This window comes from Nipponia nippon, unplaced genomic scaffold (assembly GCF_047370975.1).
Source record: "Nipponia nippon isolate SJK-2023a ecotype South Korea unplaced genomic scaffold, ASM4737097v1 scaffold_9, whole genome shotgun sequence".
NCBI lineage: Eukaryota > Metazoa > Chordata > Aves > Pelecaniformes > Threskiornithidae > Nipponia > Nipponia nippon.
The window spans coordinates 39755237-39767951 of NW_028262413.1; the positions used below are offsets into that span (position 1 = coordinate 39755237).

Sequence of the window (12715 nt, forward strand, 5' to 3'; positions counted from 1 at the left end):
CGGCCGCGGCGCCCCGGGGCTCCCGCAGCCGCCACCTGCCGCGGGGCAGCCCCCGCCCGCAACACGTGCGCCGCGCCCGCTCCCTCGCCGCGGCTCTGCGCGGAGCCGGCGCAACGGCACGCTTTGCTTTGGATGTGTTTTTGGCGTTTGGTTTTTTCCTTTTTTCCTTCCCTGCACTTAACCTCGCAAGACCGAAAACAGCAAACCCCCCTCCCCGGCTCCGTACAACCCCGGACGCGGCGAGGCAACCACAACAGCAGGACGGACAGAGAGACGGCGAGGAGAAAACCCCAGCGGCGGATCGACGAGAAGCACCGGCGGGTTTCAAACTTCGGCTGCAAAGACCGCTTACCTATCCCCGGCAGCGCCGAGCCGCAAACTTTGCACGCCGCCTCTCGGGAGCTCCCGACCCGGGCTGCTGGGCACCGCGGCTGCCGGCGGCAGGGGCAGGCAGGCGCAGGCAGCTCCCGCTCCTCCGCTCCGGCTGCCTCCCCTCCGCCTCCCTATTTATATCCATCTTCCAACCGCTGGCGGTGCCCGCACTGTTTACAGAAGCGGAGCTGCTGGCTCCTCCCAGCCGGGGACGATCCCTCCAGCCTGGACGTGTATCTGCGACCGGCGCCCAGATGCTCGGGGCCGGGGAGAGCCCCGCTGCCCGCACGGCAAGGTCTTCCCCGGCTCCGAGCCCCTGGGGGCTGCGGGCTCCCCGCCGCGCTCCCCGGGGTCGCAGGGCGAGTCTCAGCCCGGGCAGGGCCCGGGGGCTCTGTGCGGACCAGCAGAGCACCTGGCTGGGCTCAAACGCAAAGTGGGCGGCTGGGGGGACAGCTGCCTCCCCAAGAAGGGCAGGGGGCTGAGGCACACCAGACCCCAGTGTGGTCACCTTGGCCCTTCTTGGGAGGTAGCTGGCCCCGCCGGCACCTTCCCGCAGGGCTCTTTTGCCCTGTGCTGTCCTGCGTCTGGCAGATCTACGGAGAACGCTGTAACCCGGTGGCTGCAAATGTTCCCCTGGCAGTGGGTGAGCAGAGATGTATCTGCCACTTCACCTCCCATCGCCTGACCAAATCGAGCTGTAGTCAGACTCTGCGGCGAAAGAGAGGAAAATCCTTAGAAGGAGCTCTGACAAGACACGGCCTCAAGGAAACCCACGGGCTTTTACGCCCATGCCCTGGGACTGCGTTCCTGGCTTTTGCGGGTTCCTGCCTGGACTCCACTCTCAGTGGACGTGGCACTGCCTACGGAAGGACCATCACACACTGGTTTGTTTTCCATGAACCAGAAGATCGCATTTTTTATAAGCTCTAAAATATAGCATAACTGAGCTTCCTGGGGACCCATAAAGACAGGTAACTGGTTACTGCGGCCACTGCCTTCTCCCTCCCAGAGCCTGCACATAACCCTTCATCTCCACTCCAGAGCCCAGCTACCAGAGAGGACGAGCCAGGAGCGAGCAGACAACAGTGCCAGCCACTGCTCCTGCCCAGGGCCAAAGCCAAAGAGGTGCAAAGCCACAGGTGCTGCCGGTCTCGGAGACATTTGTGTGCCATCAGCTGGTCAAACCGTTCCAATCTGTCACCTCTGAAATTTATTCTGGTGCAGGATTTCTTCTGACGGAGGGCACAAAGAGGCTATAGTTATGTTAATAAGGAACAAGTGCTGTCAGACAAAATACGGGAACAGACTGGAAGCAGGGGGGTGGGCGAGGGGCATGGCCATGCCCCACGCTCCAGACAACAGCTCTGGAGCAGGAGCGACACTCACTTGTGCTAAACAAAACCCATCCGCTCTCCTACACCCTGTCCTGGGACCCAGAGTATTGCTGAACCTGAAGATAAGCATCCAGCCTAGAGAAACAAATCCAGATAACACTCCCTCCATAAACACAGGGAAACGTTAGAGCTGCCACCTTTGCTACCGGCTGTTCATCTGTCATTCAGTGCTGGCACTTCTATTCCTGTCTCAAATAGCTTTTGTCATTTTCCTTCCAAAAAAGCAGCATTAGTCAGCGTTGTGCCTCCTTCTTATCTGAGTACGACATATATGAATGTAGGTCATGGGAAAGCAGAGCTGTTATCAGAGGTATAGGAGGCCGTGCTCAAATTTTTTGGAGAAAGATTTATCTACTGGTGGAAGTTTCAGGCAAGACAAGACAAATAGGAATGTTTTGTCTTAAAACACACTAACTAAATTCTCTGAATTCAACGGTTCGAGAAGTGCAAAATTTGAGGTAGAAGAGGACTTGAACCTTTATTTTACACCTGTCGGGGCCCTAGAATCTCATACATCTTTCTTTAAAATATTTACTCTGTGCAAAAGGTTTCGTAGACTTGCAGTCTAAATAAAAGGCAGCAATGATTAATCTAACATAGTAATAGTGAAATAAATCTGGCACAAGCTTTGGTTCACGCTAAACTTTGCGCAGGCCTTATGAAATGATCAGCAAAGCCAAAGTCACTCCAGTTTACACGGGACTTTTCCTGAACAAGGACCAAATATTTTTAAGGTACGAGCGCTGTTTAAATCCTTCAAAGCCATTTTCCCTCTGTAGCCTCAAAATCCACAGAAATACACTGGCCTGATTCTTTTTCTGAAAGAACTACTTTCAGGTGAATGTTTTCAGTGCCATTTCCCCCTTTATTAAGTTTTCAGTGGCCTGAGGAAGAAAATGTAAGAGCAAATGAGACTGGACATACCATCCTGTTTTTCTAAAGATTCCCGTCTCTTTTTAAGGAAAACACAGAAGTGCCCATTGTGATCGGTAGTCTGGTGCTCAGGAGCTAAGCTGTTTTCCTTTCGCTCTTCCAGATTTCATTTTTCGGGATGATTTTTGCTTTGCGGCAGCACCGCTCTGAAGCTTACACCACAGCGCCTGGTTACGGCACGCATCCTCAGCGCAAGAACATTCCCAAACGTCCTCACACCTGCGAGTGGGAAATCATGACTAACGCTCACTGCCTCGAACATACGGCTGGTGTAACTCCTCCTCGCAAAAATAACCAACCTAAACCCTCCTTTGAGTGTTATTGCTGGTTATAAACTGAAGTTTAGCTGTCTAACAAACAAAACCGGGTCATTTTCTGTAACGGACTACCAGGTATGAGGCAACCTCGACCCTCTTGTGTCTCGGCATGCCGCAGTGACGGTAATGCTTTGCCTACAGACGTGACCGTAACATTCAATAACAAATATCGATGACTGCCAAGGCTTCATTTTAAGGCAAGGACAGCAAACAAAGCTGCTCTAAATGAGTCAGCGGTGGCGAGCTGACTCCCAGAGCACAAAGACCTCTCCCCAGAGAGACACATCTCGCACACGAAGGCAGAGAGGAGCGTTCCTCCTCTGCAAGTGATTCTGCAGGCGGTTTTCCCGGGCACGCTCCCTCGCCGGACGGTTTCCTGTTTCCTCCTTACTACTTAGAGAAAGGAAGGCGCAGCGGAGTCAGCATCCCCTGAGCAACACCCCATTCCCACGGAGCGGGGAACCGCCGGCATCGCGGGATAACCCCGGCTGTGCGGGGCGCGGGGCTCCCGCAGCGGGGCCAGCGCCAGCTCGGACCAGGCCGCCCCCAAACCCCCCCTCTCCGGAGTCTCCCCCTCCCCGCGGGGGCAACGCGGGCAGCGGCCGGCGGGGCGCGCCCTGACCCTGCGGCGCCGCGGGCGGCCGCCTGGCGGCGCCCTTGCACAGCCGCTGCCCGCCCCGCGCTGCCCGCCCCGCGCTGCCCGCCCCGCGCTGCCCGCCCCGCCCCGCCTCCCTCCTCCCGCGCCGGGCAGCCCTGCCTGCGCATCCTGGCAGCGGGGCACGCGGCCCATCAGCTCCTACACCATACTAATTAATAAATAGGATTTTGTAATTATTATTAGGTTTTTTTTCCCCCTCCTCTTCCCAGCCGCATTTCCTGTAATTCTCCACTTTTTTTTTTTTTTTTTAAATCCATTTTACATTTTCAATATAGCATAAGTCTATTTCCACAGGCAGGCCCCAGCTCGGAGCAGGGGAGCGGAGCGCATCAGCTCCTGGTGGGAGCTGGCAGCGCTGGCACGGCCGGGCCCCCGGGGGCATCGAGCAGCACCACCGCCAATGCTCGCCTTAGCGCCGCGCTCCGGGGCCGCCGCGGGCCTGGCAGCCCCACCGAGCCGCGCACCGCCTAACCACAACGTGGCTTTTAGTGCCTGTACTGACTCCCACAGACTGTCTGCTTATAATGGCCCATCTGCGGCAACTAGCCTCCACATGCCATACCAGCCTTCGTCTAGCATCTCCTCTTCTGCAGACAGCGACTGCTTCCCACCCACCTCGTCACAGACCTCCTGCTTGGGGCTGAGCGCTCCAAGCCCCGGCTCTACCTCAGCCTGAACGCTGAGTGCCGGCTCCTGGCACGACCCAGGGCCACCACATACTGGATCGCACCCAGTGACGTCCAGCCCTCGCCCTGGCAGCACGGGGCCTGGCCCCACGGCCCCGCTCAGCCAGCACCAGAAAGCACTGAGATACCAAAACCACGTCTCCTCCTTATATACCTACCACTTTGTTCCACTTTGGGCTTTAGCGGTGTTTTCCTTGGTTTAAGCATTTGCTTCTTGAGCCGAGAGAAGGCCTTGGACTGCTGAGCTTCGGACAACACTCCCATATGCCTGAAGAGCTGCAGTACCCTGCGTAGCAAGAACGGCTTCACCTTGTGCTGGGCCACCTTGAGAGGACTGATATGAATTTGGGGCAGGTTGACTTCTTGATCACAGTTATAAAACCGAAACAGATTCCAGGCCAAGCTAGGTCCAAAGGTATCCATTAAAATATATCTGGAAAGTTTAAGGAGCATGTCACAGGACAACTGCTTTTCTTGTGGTTTCTGGCCCAGGTTCTGACTTAGCAAACTTCTCCTTCCCTGGTGACTCAGGAGAGAGCTGCTCCTGAACAGGCTGGAGGGTTTGTACGAGCCCACGGTCCCGGGAAGGGCTTTCTTACTGTGCAACGGTCCTTCGTAATCCATATCCCACAAAGAACTGTTGGGATTCAGGCTATGTTCTGAAATAATTGTAAATACAGTAAAACCTATTAAACATAAACAGCGAAAAACCTCAGTGCGTTTGTTTCTTTAAAATATATATAAATACGTCTACATTTATCAATGTTCTGCTGTAGCCCTGGATACAGTGCAGATTGCTACACTACTTTGACAAACCTACTGAATGTTTTGACAGGCCAAATCAATGGATTTGCAATAGGTGGGTTTTTTGGTACTAGGACGTAATAACGATTATTTGCAATTTTTTATTTAAACTAATATTTTCTGTAACGCTCAGGAAAACTATCTTTGTTATATGTACATACACTCCAGAGTACACAGATTCCTAAAAAACCCAACCACCAAAAGAGTATGTACTATTCCGTGTAAGTTTTCTGGAAAACATTAAGAATAATGATTCCTATTAAAGACTATAAAAGGCTTTTTCATACATGACTAAGAAATGAAACTCCTCCACTCCTGCTGGGCTGTTCGCATGTTGGGTACAGCCCCAGGGCCCAGCACAGCCTCTAGGTTTCCCATAGATATAGGCTGGGTTTAAACGAAAGGCTTAGTTTTGCTTTCTAGGTGATCTCTCTGGTCTCCTAGAGAAGCCATCAGCTGCTGGAAGCCATCAGCCCGCTGTACCAGGGCTAAGCCGCAGCTGCTCAAAGGCCACGGCAGCTTCATCCTGCGGGCAAGAAGGCACCGGTACGGGAGAACACGGACTCTCTGGAGCTTAAATGTGCTTCTAAGGCAGTGCCCCTACCCGGCTCTGAGCCTGAAGTTTCAATTTACACCCTGAGAACTGATCAATAAAGCAATTAAATGCAACATAAGCAGGCTGGGACTTCATGATAAGTAGGGCTGCAAACACACAAGAAAGCTCTAATAATTAAAAGGGACAAGGAGCCCAAAACCTAATTGCATCTTGCCAGAAGTGTTTGAAATAGTTAATGTTTTAACATAACGGCATACTGCTAGAGGCCGGAGGTCACGTCCTGGGAGCCCTGGAATGTGCCTGCAGCCTTGCCTTTCGTTTCTAAGCAAAGGACAAGATTTTTAAGAATGTTCTTCTGTTTCCTAGGGGTGGATCCCAGTCCAGCATGTTTGAGAAGCTTCAGGTATTTTTTTATTTGATTTCAAGATTAAGGTTATCAGCTTCAGGTAGTCATGATTTATGATTGCTTGCATATTGTAATCATATTAGCTAAGTGTTCTACTATTATGCTGGAATTTTACATATCAAAATGCACATTTTTGGCTGTAATTCATCCCTGAAATATAACCCTGTATTACTCAGAAACTGCAAAATATGACTGCTAGGACTAGATGGCAGCGGATAACTCAGGACTATGTCACAATGAAAGCAGCGCTTTGCATCTTCACTGCGCCTTTCATTCAGAGCAATCAATAGCCATCGCAAGAACCCTATTCATAAGGCCCCTGAGAGATCAATGCGCTCTTCCACTAAATTACTGATGGGCTGACGCGGAGGGGAGCTTGTGCGAGATTCCTGGGAGGAACAAGGAGAGAAGAAGGAGGACGCAGCTCCAGGAGGACCCCAGTAATACGGGGTCCATATTTTCCTCTTCTCTGCGCAGATGTGCTGGGGGGCAGCTGGTCCATGCAGAGCAGGGCTGCGCGTACCGCTGCCATCCGACTGGCACCGGTCTGAGCCGAAGGGAAAGGGCTTTGGGGCAGACCCAAAGCGTCCCTCAGTGCACCTAACGGCCCTGCTGCGGTGGAGTGACTTCAAATGTAAGCAATGTTAAATCTTTAAGCGGGTCTGCAAGCTTTCTAGAGTAAACTGCTGTGTAGAACGTTATTTAGAGTAAACAAAACTTTGGATCAATGTCTTGTCTTCCAAGGCAGACCTTAAACTAAAAAAGGCCTGAGGAACTACAGGAGAAAATAAATCAAGGGCCCATTGCATGCAGTCACCTCCAAAGCCACAGTCAAATCATGCCATCTATCCGTCTCTTGAAGTCAAATTGGAAACCAGAGGCACGTTTCCCTTCCGTTTTTGCTTCAAATAGAGGTAAGGGTTAGCCCTAGCAGCCGCGCTCCTTCTCCTCCCCCGGAGAGCTACTGCGGCCCGGGCAGCCCCCGCGGCCAGCCGGGGCCCAGCGGCCTCAGCCCACGCCGGGGTATAAATAGCAGTGGCCGAGGCGGCGGGGGGCGGCCCGCTCCGGGCCGCCGCGCACCCGGGGGCTCGGCCCCGCCGCGGCTGCAGCAGCACCGCCTGCCTGCCCGCCTGCCTGCCCGCCTGCCCTCCTCCTGCTTCCCCTCCTCCCCCGCTCCAGCACTGCCCACCCCCACCCCGGGCCCCGCGGGCAGCCGGGCCCCGTCTCGCTACCCACTCTTGGCGCTCGTCGCCTGCGCCCCGGGCCGGGCGCCCGCCAGCAGCAGCAGCAGGAGCGGGAGCAGCGGCGGCAGCAGCCGGGCGGCGGCGGGGCTTCTGGGCGGGCTCCTGGGGGGGCCCGGGCCGCCCCGCCCGGGGGGGGCACCTGCAATACAGACAGAGGAGTTGGCCCCGCCGAGCCCCCCCCGCCCGGCTCCCCCTCCGCCCGCCTCCCCGCTTGCGGCGGCTCCTTACCCGGCTGCGCCCGGCGGAGCGGCATCGCTGGCGGCTGTCCCTCGGCTGCCGGCCCGGCCGTGCCCCGGCGGAGGGCAGCCCGGCCCCACTGTGCCCGGCGGAGGGCGGCCCGGCCCGGCCCGCTGCAAGCCCAGCTCCCCCCTCGGCGCGGAGCCCCGGCGGCTGGGAGGCTGCCCGGGCTGCGGCAGGAGGGATTTCCCCCCCCCCCCCCCCTTCCCCGGAGACAAGAGCCGGTTATGTGGAGAGCAGCCGGCACCGACCAGCGCTGCCCCGTGGCACAGCGGGGAGCAGAGATGCTCTGGTCTCTGCCGAGTGGAAAAACTCCAGCCCCGTCCCGGGCAGAGCAGAGGAGCGAGCGCACCTTCGCGCCCGGCGGACCCCGGGCGAAGCGCGGGGCCGGGGGCCCGCACCCGAACGCGCCTGCTCCCCGCAGCCCTACGGGCACCCAGAGCTCTACTTTAGAAAGCAGCCCACCGCACCGCTGGGTCGTAAGGAAAGCCCGAACAAAGCGTGTTTACCTTTACAGGACCCAGAAGACAATTTCCAATTAAGATGCTGAAGGTATGGGAGTCAACTCAGGGGTTTTTTGTTTTGTTTTTTTTAAGGCATGTTACTCTCACACTTTCTGCAAAATTAGTTTGGGTTCCTGCGGTAACCCAGCTTCAAAACCAGATGTTGCCAGAGGCAAAGCGTCACAGGAGCAGCGCTCACTCTCCTGCTGCAAGGACCAGCTGGTCCTTTTCCCTGTTGTAGCAAAGTTAGGAGACCCAAATATTGGACAGCTGAAACACAACCTCCCGCTTTGAAATTCACACCCATCTGATTGAAGAATTACTGCCAGACTTTGAAAACAATAAATACCAAGCAGATAGTTTCTGTGCTTGACCTAGTTCCCAACAACGGAGTGCCCACCATCAAAGAGCCAGCCTACCCTTAACCGGTGCTGGGAGTACAAAATGACTGCATTTGCAACATAGGAAATTTCAGAGCTAAAATGGCTGGTGAATTCCACAAAGAAGGATATAGAGAAATAAGTTAAATGGACATAAATGAGATCATTAATTTGCATTCATGAGAACAGACCTAGGGAAGAAACCACTTTCCAAATGAAAACAATCAAGGCTTACTGCTGAACCAAGAACTGGAGGAAGAAAGTGCAGTGGTTCTCTACTTCTATGCTCAGCATCATTTAGAAAAAGCAAATACAGTGCAGAGTTTATAAAAAAGATGTGTACAATACTAAGTGTAAATACAGCTTTGGGCATTTACAAAGCTACAGGGTCAGCACCCAGAGCAGAGCTGCCACCAGTTACAGGAATGACATGGAAAAGCGAGGAAGAAAAACGCAGCAGAGGCAACACAGGTAACAGGTCTCCGTGTGACTCCAAGTTACATTTATACCCGTTACATAAATCTAAAGAGATGCCTAACAGACTCCTTGGGAAATGCTACCTTTAAAGCTGTAACAAATATTTTCCTCAGGCTTTTTCAAAGTACAAACACTAGACAACTACTGACAGGCAAACAGACGTGCCACATCTTACCTTCCTGAAAACCAGCTGTACATCATATATGGCTGTACTATATGAACAAAGATGGTAAGTCACCCTGGAAAAATGGATAGAGCATCCACATCAAGGGAAAAAAAAATGTTAGTGATCACTTACACCCTTGGAAGACCCGTTGCGTAATTTATCCAGGCACAGACAGCCATTTTTACAGCGACACCTCGGTAGCTCTAAAATATGCACAGCAAGTTCTTGTCAAGGCCCACATTGTACATTTAAATGAGAGAATGTTAGCAGTTTGCTGGAACAGGCTATTTTTTAGCCCAAAGTTTCTCTTTCATAACCTCACATCATCCCCTTTCCCATCCTTTAAAAATTCTGTTCCAACCTTTTTTCTTTAAACAAATGGGGACCTGAAATCCACTGTCCTATAAGTAGTTTTATGAGTTGGCCACAGGTTTTTTCAACTAATAATTCTAATATTGACCAGCAGTAGTGTTTTGAAATGCCTGAAATAGTGAGGCTTTGGTACAAGTTTACAATATAAAGAAGCCCACTGCTATGATTTACTTTGTTTAAAGGATATGTCAGAAAATTATAAAAATTTCAGAATTCATTTAAGAACTATTGGATGGGAATAGGGCTACAAGGAAAATTATTTAAAGGGACCAAACAGGTAAACAAATTATTGAATTAAAAGAGAAGGAAGAGGATCCATACCAGTGGATCACTGATAGGTCATTAACATTTTAGTCAACAGCAAAACATTTGTGTTAGTTAAATGTAGATGAACTTTGCAAAACAAAACAGACCACGCAGAAGCCAGAACAGCGAGGCACCCCTGAGAATTAGTTAGGCAGGAATTTGGACAAATAAAAGATAGTACGAGTGGAAATTCCTGTTCAGCCAGCATACAGGCAACACAGGCTGCAAGTGCAGAGACCGCGGGACATCCATGACAACGCTGAATTCAGATTTGAGGTTCTCGTTCACAGAGGAATACTGACAAAAAGCAAAGCAAATGCAAAGACAAGTCACAAAATGACTGCAGGAGTTGGAAGAGTAGTAATTAAACAACAACAAAAAAATCAATATATAGGACAAAGGTCAAAAGTACCAGTTTGTTAAAGCAAAAGGGTAGCTGCAAGGGGTCATGAGGAGGAGAAACATTGTAGGCTGAAGTTTTCAGAGCAACACAAAGTTCAATATGGGTATCAAAAACCATTGCTTAATTAAGTAAAAATTCCCCAAGTCACCACACGGACAGACTTACACTTTCAAGCGTTATCTTGAATACCTGTACCGCAGGCACTAGCTGTGTTCCCACAGGACTATAGTTTCAGGAACAACACATGTAGAAATGGAAGAAAATTCACTGTGGATTTATGAAAGTGCAAAATAAAAAAAAAAAATGAGAGAGACATGTATCTGAACATTTATTTAAAATACAGGAAGGAAGCAGTAAGTTTGAGGTGATGATTAGGCAAAACCTGCCAATTTTGGCTGGAATAGTCACCAAGAGAACAGCTGCGGGCCCGCCTGCTTGGGACACGTAAAACTCAAGCCTGGACAACACAGATGCACAGATGCAAATTCTAAGGATCCAGCTGACACAGAGCAGGAGGGGTGTCCTCATTTCCCCCCACTGTAAGTGAAAATACCAGTTTTTCTCCTTTTACAGTAATAGGGCCAAGTCAATAATCAAAGACAAGAGACATACTTGCAGTGCTGCAAATTAACTACAGGCCTGTTATAAGAACTCATGACAACTATGTTCAAACATTTCTTCTAGGCAATGAATCATGATTTTTTGTTACTTAAAACCAGCTGAACACCATTTAAGAATAATATCTTTTACATTTGATTTACATACCAAGCTTCATGGAAATGTGGCTCTGTACTTCAGGAGAGCTATCCTCGAAAGGAAGGAATTAAATTTACTCTATCAAGTAATCTGTACTGTACACTTCCCTTGTGTATGAAAATTATGCACCAAATAAGATTCAAAAATTCAGCAAGCTCTAATCCATGCATCCTTTATTCCATTACAATCACTGTGTTGCATTCTAGCAACAGGACACAAACTGCAATCAATCGCGATCAATTTATACAACAATCTGAGGCTTACAGTACATTTAAGGCCTTTAAATTTGGAAAAATTAGACCTATGCTAGTAGTGTAACAATTTTTAAGTGTCTTGCATTTCTGATGCATAATCTGTGCGATTCCAGTGTCAAAGAATCAAATTACTTCTAAACTAAAAAGATCAGCTCAATGAAAATTTAGTTACATAAATTCATCAAAACATAAATGTGTAAATTTTTTTTTGTCCTGGAAACTTTATAAAACTTTAATAGCAAAATAATATAGGGATAAAAACATATTTTAACAAAATGTATTCAATCATATACAAACCAGAATTTTGCAGTTTATTGTAACTAGACTTAAATTAAAACTACCAATTAAGAATCTATGCACAATGTAAATTCAAATATGTACAGTACTTTAAAAAGTCTACAGGAATGCTTTACAGAAGGAAATGTCTGTTATGGCTATTATTCAGACCATCTGAATATTAAAATGAGTTCTCTAGTAGTAAATTTACACATTTATTTTTAAACAAAAGCAATTTTGTCCCTAGTTCCTTTAAGAATATTCCAGTTATGTTTATACAGGTAATGGAGAGGTCGTTACAGAGTTCAGCCCCATATAATAGTTTGTTTATTTTAAGGAAAAGGTATATTTAAATAATTTACTCGGGAAGATCAGTAAGTTAACAAAAGAACACTAGAAGGGAGGAGGGGGAACTTCATCACAATAACTTTCCAGTTACAATACCACAGCTAGAAACTTCACAGAGAAAGTACTCCCTTAGATTGAACCCTTGACTGATTGTTCAGAACAAGCTGTAGCTCATAACAGTTGTGTTCTCCCACTGAGAACACTGGAAAAAGAAGTCTTTGTAGGACAGAATTATAAACGATCTGAAGTGAGACAGAGAAAACTGATCTTCGATTAATACAGCACTAGGTAAAAAGTGTCCCCATAAGCAGCTAGTATTCCCACTTCCTTCAGGGCAATGAAGCTAAAAATTGTTGGAATTACAGTAGTTGACCATATTTGTGTGCATTAGTAGAATAATTTCCAGATACAAAAGACAAATTTCATCAGATGTTTGATTAGAACACCCAAAAGACAGGGTATTTCTTCATAGTATAAAGCTATTACAGCTATCCAGTTAAAGCATGTGCAAAACCAGGTAATTTCTTCCGTTCACAGTAACTGAGGTAAGATCAGGTAGGTTTCTTCAGGAGTTGGGAAGTTCATGAGATATGAACTGTTTTAGTCTCTCTAAGTATTGTGCATAAAGCTCTATGTCATTATGCCCAGCCCCTTCCACCCAGAGGGGCTCTACCGCTCGTGGACATCGCTCGTACATGGCCAGGCCGTGGGAGAAATCGATTACCTCATCTTCGGTACCATGGATTACCAACACAGGAGAGGTTACTTTAGATATCTTGTCAATGCTGAGGGATGGAAAAGAAAAACATAGCTCAGTTCAGGGCTTTAACTTTCATACCATTACAGAAAGCAAGCTTAACTAGCGAT

At 49.4% G+C, this 12715-nt stretch overlaps 3 protein-coding genes across 7 annotated transcripts in view; all 3 read right to left on the bottom strand.

The window, feature by feature from the left end:
- CEMIP (cell migration inducing hyaluronidase 1) overlaps positions 1–478 on the bottom strand; it is a 115248-nt gene extending 114770 nt beyond the window's left edge. For both annotated transcript variants that reach the window (XM_087743682.1, XM_087743680.1), the window contains exon 1: positions 353–478. The gene's annotated coding sequence lies outside the window, so the exon portion shown is untranslated. The remainder of the gene's footprint in view (positions 1–352) is intronic.
- The window catches only part of LOC104017244 (cell surface hyaluronidase CEMIP2-like), a 58607-nt gene extending 50886 nt beyond the window's left edge, over positions 1–7721 (bottom strand). For 3 of the 4 annotated variants that reach the window (XR_015701298.1, XM_087743677.1, XM_087743679.1), the window contains exons 1-3: positions 7599–7670; positions 7363–7509; positions 4519–5019 (exon numbers count right to left, since the gene is read on the bottom strand). Coding sequence is in view for 3 of the 4 variants with exons in the window: in XM_087743677.1 (XP_087599803.1) it covers positions 4519–5019; positions 7363–7509; positions 7599–7623 (673 nt within the window). In the remaining variant the exon portion in view is untranslated. Of the gene's footprint in view, positions 1–4518; positions 5020–7362; positions 7510–7598 lie in introns of all 4 variants that reach the window. The other variant, XM_087743678.1, reaches the window with a different exon arrangement.
- Positions 7722–11126: 3405 nt separating this feature from the next.
- Positions 11127–12715, bottom strand: part of ABHD17C (abhydrolase domain containing 17C, depalmitoylase) — a 31083-nt gene continuing 29494 nt past the window's right edge. The window contains exon 3 of the mRNA XM_009470091.2: positions 11127–12633. Within this exon, the coding sequence (XP_009468366.1) occupies positions 12414–12633 (220 nt within the window). The 3' untranslated portion in view covers positions 11127–12413. The remainder of the gene's footprint in view (positions 12634–12715) is intronic.